Source organism: Cnephaeus nilssonii (genome assembly GCF_951640355.1).
Source record: "Cnephaeus nilssonii genome assembly, chromosome: 7".
Lineage (NCBI taxonomy): Eukaryota > Metazoa > Chordata > Mammalia > Chiroptera > Vespertilionidae > Cnephaeus > Cnephaeus nilssonii.
The window spans coordinates 27,685,211-27,695,517 of NC_137078.1; the positions used below are offsets into that span (position 1 = coordinate 27,685,211).

A 10,307-nucleotide genomic window follows, 5' to 3' on the forward strand; every position below is an offset into this window, starting at 1 on the left:
ATTTCTTGAGCCCACTTTTGTGTCTAGCTAGGCAAAAGAAAAACCCTACGACGTTTTTTGTTTTATTTATATTCCCTTTCAGCAAAAAATCTGCATTCGGCATTCTTTCCTTTTTGCCCCTTAAGCATTAAACCTTTTCTAAAAGGAAAACGGAAAGGCTACGCATTCCATTCCATCATTATGGTTTCGGCAATTTTGAAAAGGCAAATAATGAAACGGCGAGGGAAAAAATACAGAACAGAAGGAGCGTGCCTTCTTGAAAAGCGTCCTTCTTAAGGCACTGGAATCCCAGGTATGGAGAGAGGATGGGTGGCGGGTGGAGGGTCCCTACGCACCGCGCTATTCAGGGTGGCAGGATCTCCCCGCGCCGGGCTCAGCGCTCCTTCAGCAGCCGGAGCCGCGGGAGAATGAATTCCAGCCGCACATTCCCGCAGTTCTTCGCAGGAACTTCTCCCTCTTTCCCCTCCCTAGGGCACACACCAGCCTGGCCCGGCTCCCACCCAGCTCTTTTCTCAGAGCCCCGACCTACGGCGTTGACGGAACGGAGTGCCCTTCCCATTGGCCGGAGCGCCATTCCCTGAGGTGGCACTGCCTGCCTGATTGGCTGGCCACTCCCGACCCCCCGCCTCCCCCTCCGCTCGGGTTGCCCGGCTCCCCCGCCCCCCAGCACTGCCCCGAGCCTCCGCCCTCGCTGGCTCCCTCCGCGCTCCCAGCCCCGCTCCACTTGGCTGGCGCGGGGGACCCGGCCCGCGCGCTGGCCCCGCCCCCAGGGCGCGAGGCTCTATAAATACAGCTGCGCGTCGGGCAGGGCGAGAGCTGGGAGGAGGCGCGGTTGTGAGTCAGTCCCGGGAGTGGGGAAACCTCGGGCGTGGGGGAGCGCGGCGGCGACCGGGCTACACTCGGAGCTCCGAAGGGAGTGACTGGGGACCCGGCAGGCTTCTTTCCTGCCGGTGCTTTTGCTATTTCTTGCCTTTCGGTCCCGGCCGAGTGTCGCCCACTGAGCAGAGATCCCTTCGCAAAACCCGGCGCGACCCTCCAGTCAATTGTTGGGCTCCGGATCTTTCAGAGCTTTGCGGAGCCCAGAGCGCGCCGGTCGCCAAGGCAAGGGGAGTGGTGTCGGCCGCGCGCGGGGGCCCAGCGCTTGCCTCCCTCCCTCCCTCGCTCGCCCTAGCGGGTCCGCTCGCACCGGGCGCAGGGCGCGCGCCATGAAGGCGGTGAGCCCCGTGCGCCCCTCGGGCCGCAAGGCGCCGTCGGGCTGCGGCGGCGGGGAGCTGGCGCTGCGCTGCCTGGCCGAGCACGGCCACAACCTGGGTGGCTCGGCGGCCGCGGCGGCGGCTGCGGCAGCCGCACGCTGCAAAGCTGCCGAGGCGGCGGCCGACGAGCCGGCGCTGTGCCTGCAGTGCGATATGAACGACTGCTACAGCCGCCTGCGGAGGCTGGTGCCCACCATCCCACCCAACAAGAAAGTCAGCAAAGTGGAGATCCTGCAGCACGTTATCGACTACATCCTGGACCTGCAGCTGGCGCTGGAGACGCACCCGGCTCTGCTGAGACAGCCGCCGCCGCCGGCGCCACCGCACCACCCGACCGGGACCTGTCCGGCCGCACCGCCGCGGACTCCGCTCACGGCGCTCAACACCGACCCGGTGAGAGCCCGGCGTCCACCCGGGCGCACGTCGCGGGGGTCCAGGAGGGTGGTGACTGGCCGCGGGAGCTCCCCTTCTTCGGGGCCTGGGTGGCCGAAAAGGACCGCATTCCCACCCCCCACCCCCCTTCTCCGGGCGCCTGGGGCCGCCAGCATTTGGCTGGGCACCGAAAGCACGGGTCCCGGTGAACGCGCGGGGCGGGACTGGGGTTGGGCGCTTCCTGGGCTGTCAAGTCCAGCCTGTTTCCCCGGGGGTGGGAAGGTTGGGGGGGGGGGTCCCCAGGGCTGCAGGCTAGGGTGGGGGCACTCGCGCGCCAGCCCGATTTCCCAGAGCGAATCGAGGGCAGTGCGAGTGCGTGTTTGCGCCTGCTAACCTCCCTTGGTGCCCGTTGCTGTTGCAGGCCGGCGCGGTGAACAAGCAGGGCGACAGCATTCTGTGCCGCTGAGCCGCGCGGGCCAGGTGAGCGCGCCTTTCCCTTCTCCAGCGCCCGGTCCCCGGAGACGCCGGTCCTTCGGGGCTTCCGGTGCCAGGCACCACCGTGTTCTTTGCCCCCAGCATTTCTTGAGGACAAACTCCCAAGCAGGCGGACAACCCCCTCTCTCTCCCTGCCGGCCAGTTAGCAACTGAATCTGTACTTCGCTTTGGTGTAACTGGGGCTTCCCTCTAAATGGGAACGGATCCGCTCCTGTCCTCGCCACCCCCTGGCCTCCCCCCCAGTGACCCGCGGGTTCTAACTGCCTTCCTATCCGCTGAGGGCGTGGAAAGTGCCCGATGTCCCCCCCCCCCCCCCCCCCCCGTGCATTCTGACAACCACAAAGCAGGGAACGCGAGCATCGCCCGGGAGTGGGTCCCCTCTCCGGGCTTCCCGGGGGCCCGCAGCTGCCTGCTCGGCGCCCGGCCGGCCGCGGGCTGCGGGGGTTGTCTGACCTGCTGGTTTGTTTTGGGTTGTTGATCAAGCATGTCTTGAGTTTGGTCGGTGGCGCCAGTTAGTCTGCAGCGGGAAGGTTCCCACACCCCCTCTATTCATTCCTCTTCCACAGGTGTGCGGCCGCCGCAGCCCGAGCCAGGAGACTAGAGAGGGAGGGGGAAGAGCAGAAGTTAGAGAAAAAGGCACCGGAGGAAAGGAGAAAACATCGGCAAATCCTAGGAACGTTTTCACCCGTCATTCCAAGAGAGAGGGAAAGGAAAGAAAAATAAAACTCTCATCTTTTTTTTTTTTTTTTGCACGTTCATAAATATTCTACATCCCGTATTCTCTTTTGTCTCTTCATTTATAACCGCTGTGAATTGTACATTTCTGTGTGTTATTTTTGAGGTGCAGTTAAACTTTTAAGCTTAAGTGTAACAGAACTGATAAATAGAAAGTCAAGAGTAAATAGGACTTTAGAAGCCTACTTGTGACCAAGGAGCTCAATTTTTGTTTTGAAGCTTTACTAATATACCAGAGCATTGTAGATATTTTTTTTTTTACATCTATTGTTTAAAATAGATGATTAAAACGGGGCAGGGAACTTGCCCTTTTTCCCTGCAAGAATGTTACATATTGTATAGATAACTGAGTGACATTTCATACCATGTATATATAGAGATGTTCTATAAGTGTGAGAAAGTATATGCTTTAATAGACTACTGTAATTATAAGATATTTTTAATTAAATATTTTTTGTAAATATTATGTGTGTCTTTTTTTAAATCGATGGGAATATTTCTTTTGGAAAATTATTTTTCAGCTCAATTGCAGAGCTCTTGATATTTTGAATGTCTTTTCTGTTTGGCTTGGCTTTTAATTTGTTTTTGTTTTGCGAAGTACCGTGTAGAATCGGAAGTAACAGTTACAGCTAGTGGTCCTGCATGACTGCATGAAATGTTTAATCACAAAATAAACTTGTTCTGAGTCCATTCAAATGCCTTTTCTTTAACCTAGATTGAAATCTTCGTGTTTGAAGCATACATGTTGGAAAGATAGTTTATCAGTTTTTAAGTACGGGGCTTGATGGTGTAATATAATATATAGAGTCAGTGTTTGTTATTTGTGTTTTGATTGAGGTCAACATGGATTCTGAATGATTTTGCATATGAGATAGGGAAATGCTTGGATCCTTAAGGAGTTTATGAAATCTGTTTCATCAAAGTGGAAAAAAAATGCTTATCATTCTTCATTTTACACTAAAGTTTCATGTTTGTACAGATTATTTAAATCATAGAAATGAAAAATGTTCTCTGCCTGCTACCAAAGGACAACCTCTTGGAAATGAACACTTTCTGCTTTCCTTCCTCCAAAGAATATTAATAGGCAACAGTGAGAGAGAAAAAATAAAAAGGCATAATGGCAAACCCTTCAAGCAGGGATAAAAGTCGATCTTCAAACATTAACTTAAGTAGACCAAAAATTGATGACCACCTCTAGATTATTTTTTTATAAAAATGATTTTCACTATAGCTATGTTAGTTACCGGTAAACTGTCCAATCTCTTGTGATGTGCAACTTTTACATGTGAATATTAAAGTAGATTTATCTGTCTTGTACTGTGATTTCTGGTCTCATTTCTTCAAAACCTTACTTCTAAGACTTTCTTTTCTAAGGAAGGTAATATTTTCTAGGTTAGATGGGACTGTCAGGGCCTGTGAACATTGTGCATTTAATGTGATCAGTACTTTACACACCAGTTACAAGGAATTTTTAGAGTGAGAATTAAGTAGGATTTAATTGGGTGCTTTGTAAATAGTCAACTGTGTGTATAACGTGGTCTGTTTGATTTTTAAAAGGAAAGGATTTGTTTCAGATTATACAAGAATAAAAGTATTATAGACCCAAGGGACTTTTTATGAGGTCAAAGTCAAATACCCGTATAGGAATATGAAATATCATGGTGCCTAGTAAGTGGGAATGGTAGTTTCTCAACAGAAATGAACAAAGTTAATGCTAGTAGGTTAAAATAAATTGAAAGGTTATAAAAATCTGTTCTCTCCCCAGCATGCTATCCCCTCAGCTTTGACAATTCACTAGTCTTAAGTATTTTTAGAATTTGATGTGTTTGATGTTGAGCCTTATAAAGTCAAAGGACTGCTTGTTTAGATGAGGTTCAGTTTTATTTTTTATACTATTCGTTTTTGTCACACATCAAGAGGAAAACATAACGCTGCTGGAATTCCAAATCTGAAGAATTCCAACGATTGTGTTCTTTGTTATTAAAAGGGGGACAATTCCTCCTTTTTATTTGGCAGTTTAATTTCAGTAGGAAGCAAGTCACATGTGTGCTGTTGGTTGGAGTTAAGCATCTGTCAGCCTGATTGCTGAACCTACCTAAGCCTTTAGGCGCATTGTAAACTTATGCTAGGAAGATTGTGAGGCTCAAAGTCAATGGATAAATATTTTTGGTTTTTGAAGAAAAGTATTGCTCTTTTGTTAATTTTATATTTTGGGCATGAAAAACTGCTAAAAGGGAAGAAAATGTTACAGATATTACATTTTAGACAGTTAGCATTTTCTCGTTAGGCTCCTAACGCAGCATTGGATGTCCAAAGAAACAAAGTCAGTGTTTATTTTTAAAAAATTATATGCAGTTGTATAACTTACTACATTCTATTAAAATGTTGGCTGTGTCCTAACCAAGCAACCAGATAACACAAACATTTTGAGTCATTTATCTAGCAAGTTCTAATTGTTCAGATAGTTGGTTGAACAGAGGAAAATATCCTGACTTCTCTCATTTCATTTGTCTACTTTTCATTGTATAGGCACAACCAAAGAGTAAGAATCATTTAAAACCTTCAACAGAAAAAAAAGTGTCCCACAATGGGATGTTTCAAATGTGGTTATAAAATCCTAAACATCTCAGATACCTAATGTTAAAGAAAAAACAAATACACCCTTTTCATTTCAAAGAACTAATATACTTTGATATTGTGTAAATATTACTCAAGGTCATTGTCAAGCTTTAACTGAATTTTTAGAACTTTAAAAAATTTTGACCCCCCCCCAATCTATTGTATTAAATGCCTTCTATAATAATAAATCTTCACTGAGCAAAGGCTTCTGAAGTTTGTGGTTTTTAATTGACTTCTACTGAGTTATGCAATTTTTCATTATCAAGAATGGGGCTCTTGATGGATCACCTCAATTATTTACAGTGTTTCTTACCATGTGATGAAAAATGTGGCTTAAAAATGGTAATATGAGCAGAAAGAAAATCTACTTTGAATGCTAGGAAAAGCTTGTCGACTCTGGAGTCTGCTAGGATAGGAAGTAGTAATCCTAAAGAAGGCAGCAGGATGATGTCCAGGGAAACTAGACCTCCTAGGCCCAAAACACACACACACACACACACACACACACACACACACACACACACGGTAAATACAGTAATGCAGACATAAATTACTTCACAGTAGTACAGAACCAAATAGAACTGGCTCTGCCCTAGCTGGCATACTTTAATTATATACATGTTAATCAGCCCAGATAGTCCTTGGATCTCCACAGGGCCAAACATCAAACCCTCCAGGCTTATAAGGAAGAAAAACCTTGCTTTTGCTGCTTTGCAAGTCCAGGAAATTAATTTAGCTTCCTCAGAATTATTCTTAATAGGGCTGCCCTCAGTAGGTATTCTTTAGACCCAGATGATTTCTTTCAATTACAACCCATGATATTTTGCTAAGATATTAATTATATTAATTAGAACCATTGCCCCAAAGGCTTTAGGATTGCAATTTTACTTAGAGTTCTATCTTGAGCAATAATAAAATCAATACTTTAAAAAAGAAAACATAAAAAAGGGGACACACTAAAGTCATATGCCCTTAATTGAAAAATGCTTTCAATTTTTCAATGAATTTTTAAAAGTGTGTTTTGTGTTCAAGTGCCTCCTTCATATTGATTCATATCCTGGCTTGTTCTAAAAAGTTTCCCCTAAGTGCTAAAACTCAGGTCTGAACCACATTGCAAAGGTTTTCTATACTCACGCAAGCAAAGCAATTCGGTAGGAAGGCGGCTGAAATTCCATCATTCATAAGACTCCACAGTAAATTCACACATGGGATATGAAAAGAGGGCCGTAAAAATTGAAGTTAATTTCAAAAGTCCCTCTGAGTCCATAAAAGAATAAACACACCAGTTTCTGGGGAAAGAAGAACAAAATGTGTTACCTGGATTCCACTGGCTAAAATGTGACTAAAGAGGAACTGAACTTTAAAATGTGTATAAAGAGACTCAAGATAAATTCTCTTATGTGAATCCACCCACATTTTTTTCCCCAATAAGAAATCTCATGCTTTAGAAAAGAATCTTCTAAGAAATTACATTAAATATTGGCAAAATATGCAAATTCTTGGTGAACCAAGACACCCTGTTTGCTTTAAATTACTGTTCTCAATTCTTTATGATAGAAAGTGCATTTCAGCACTTTTAGCATGCATATTCAAATTTAAAAATCTTATCTTTTATTCCAAAGTTTAATTTCCAAAGGCAAGTACTGCAGTCCTACAATTAGCTCTTTATGCAAATTCATATTTTAGAATGTTTCTTATTTACTGAAATGTTTTAAATATTTTCTTAAATATTTTAAGCATTTTAAAAAATATTTACTACACCCCTCATAAGCTTACACTTCAGTAATCAATTGAGAGACTAGCTGTGAGTGTGTGTGTGTGTGTGTGTGTGTATGTGTTTAGCTAAAAGCAGTTAACCAACATACAGAAAAATATCTTACAGAAGGAGTTTCACTAAAAAATAAGGAAACTATAAACCTTCCTCCATTCTCTGTCCACTTTAAATTCTAAGATTGGAGATTTCCATGAAGATACACCCTGCCTTCTTTTGGACTGCTATAAGTTAACCATGATATAGTTAAGCATTTATGCAGGATAGAAAATAAAGAACAAATCAATTGTCATGTTTATCAGATCCTAGAATTTGGTTTAATCTGATAAGTGAAATGAAGAAAGAAAAGAAAAAAAGAAAGAAGGAAAGAGGGACATACTTATGTCAAACATCAGAGGAAGCCAGGAAAATAGACCTAAACTTGTACACATAAATTTTACACCTTACTTCAGCAATAATCCTTGGAAACACTTTTCATACATGTTGAAGCCGAGTCCATGGCCATAATGAAAACAAAGTGGGCTCCTTAAGGTAGAAGACTATACATGATTCTCCTTTGCCCGTGCTACAGTGCCTAACCAGGGCCTGGTAAAGTATTCGTTAAGCTGAATTAGGAATATCCCCTTAATAGACTATCTTCCCACTGCTCACAGTTACTCCTTCTTTGCCCCTTCATCAACACTGAATCACAATTGAGCTTAGGACCAATACACCTCACTGCCTTCAGGTCCTCTCTACCTCGGAAGTGCCGTATATTTGAATCAGGATTTTATGGTCTCCTGCAAACCTACCACTCTTTCTGGATTCCTTATCATCTTTGTCAGTGTGGGCTGCTGTAACAGTGTATCATAGCCTGGATGGCTTGAATGACAAACATTTATTTCTCACCGTTCTGGAGTTTGGGAAGTCCAAGAACAAGGTGCCAGATGATTTGGTTCCTAGAGATCACTGCCATTGCCCCATGAGCATAGCAATTCTCACACGTCCTTCAGATCCCCACAGTCATGCTTGGCACTAGGCTTACTCCTTAGAACTGCACCACAAGATGCACAAAGAACCCAGGGCCTGGATGTGAAGATCCTTCCGTTATCATTCCCCACCAGTCTTTTCTCCCCTCGTTTCTGGCTGCCCTCAAGCACACACTGTATGCTTCAGCTGTACCTCAGGTCTTACCCTGCACGTGTTGGATGGCAAGCCATGCTTTTCTCTCTAGTCTTGACAGCATGATCGATTTCCTGAGCGTTAAGAAGAGGGCAGGCTCAGAAGGATGCACACAGTGCGGGGAGGGGGCACCTGCTCAGCCAGCCAAACCAGCTAAGTCAACTTGCCCACCTGTGGGTAGGGCTGACCTACACAACATCCAAAGGGTATGTGCTTTCATGTTTCCCTCTCTCTGCACATGGTGTTACTCTTGTTGGATCCCACGACCCCCCACTGCCAGTCTAGGCTGTTGCTGCACTTCTCACCATCCTTCAAGACTCAACTATCACCTCTTCTGCAAAAATTATATGATGCTTCTCTTCCTTATCCCCCAAACAGCCACCACCACCCGTGCTATAGTATAATTATTTTCACATGACTTGCTTGCCGTAGATTCCTGACCCTCCAAGGGATCCAGACCACAAAGTACTAGAGGAATATTCCTGTAACTCCCTGTGCCAGCAAATCTCGCAAATTCTTTGCAACTCAAAATTGCAGTTGAGAGATTGTCATTATCTTTAAAAGCCTTTGGCTGCCTTAAACATGGGAAATAGATGAGCTGCGTGTTCTTGAGAATGAGGGAGCATGGTCAGCCTTGGGCAAAGAGAGTTGGAAGAAGAAGCTGAGAAGGAGAGAAGAGAGGCGGAACAGATCCCGTGTATCCCCAACAAAGAAAGGAACATTCCTGACCCAAGTAAACAAAGACACCTCCGTGCCAGAGATGAAAACGTGGGGCCAGGATGTGATAGGTCAGGGTGGAAGCGGCAGGCAGGGGCATCCAGGAAGTGTGTGATCAGGTACCTGCATGTGTGTCTTAGGCCTCCTCCTCATGGATCGGTGAAGTAGCATAGGCTAGATCAGCCACAATAAATGCAGCGAATCTTCACGAGTCACCTCTGAAAACACAATCATACTGAATACCTGAAAAAAACCTTTTACAGATACAAGTTTCATTACCCCTACTATGAGCTTTAAGTAGATGCCTCTGATTAGTAACCTGAAATATGTCTTGTAACTTTCTTCTCATTTTTCAGTGAAGGAGGCAGAAGTTCAAAAGGTGAAGTGTGGTCAGGCCTAGCACCTGGTTTCTCTATCTCTAGCTCTGGGCCACAACACTCAGCGTGGATGGATTCTACTCCAATACCTCGGAAGTGGTTTATCTCAGTCCACATTCTAATCTGCAAATTGCCTCATGTTCTCTCTTAAGAAGGTAGGGTTCGAACCCTAAGCAAATAATTATTAAGTGCAGGACTTATCTGGCTGCCTTATAAAGAAGAGAACAGAGGTAAAGTACTTTTATAACAAAGATCAAGTATTTCAAAGCTCTTTGATGAAGGAGCAAAAGCAATTCCATGGAGAAAGGATAGTCTTTTCAACAAATGATGCTGGAACAATTCAATGTCCATATGCAAAAAAGAAACAAAAAGAACTTAGACGCAAACCATATACATTTCATAAAGACTAACTCGGGAGGAATCATAAGCCTAAATGTAAAGTGCAAAACTATAGCACGATGAATTTTTAGAAACAAGGCTAAAAGCATAAAAGAATTTTAACACTATGTTCTCCTTTACAAGTCTATCCACCACAGCTGTGTGTGCAGACCCACCCTCCAGTCGCTGGAAGCAGTGGTGTGGGGCAGGGCCACAGGCTGTCTGGCCAAACCAGAGCTCTGGTTGCTACTCAGAGCTCTGCAGCTAATTAGTTGTGTCCCTTCATACAAGAAACTTTTCCAAGTTTCAATGGCCACCTCTGTAAAATGGGTATGTAATAATAATTACCTAGCATAGAAGGTTCCTGAAAGACACAAAAATTAACATATATGAAAGAAAATATTTTAAAGGACAATGGATATATATATA

The 10,307-nt window shown here is 44.9% G+C and overlaps 1 protein-coding gene across 1 annotated transcript; it reads left to right on the plus strand.

The window, feature by feature from the left end:
• Positions 1-822: 822 nt before the first annotated feature.
• Positions 823-3,319, plus strand: ID4 (inhibitor of DNA binding 4). The gene is made up of 3 exons (XM_079777480.1): positions 823-1,646; positions 2,047-2,105; positions 2,687-3,319. The coding sequence occupies exons 1-2, from the start codon at positions 1,206-1,208 to the stop codon at positions 2,089-2,091; spliced, it is 486 nt and encodes a 161-aa protein (XP_079633606.1). The 5' UTR covers positions 823-1,205; the 3' UTR covers positions 2,092-2,105; positions 2,687-3,319.
• Positions 3,320-10,307: the final 6,988 nt, after the last annotated feature.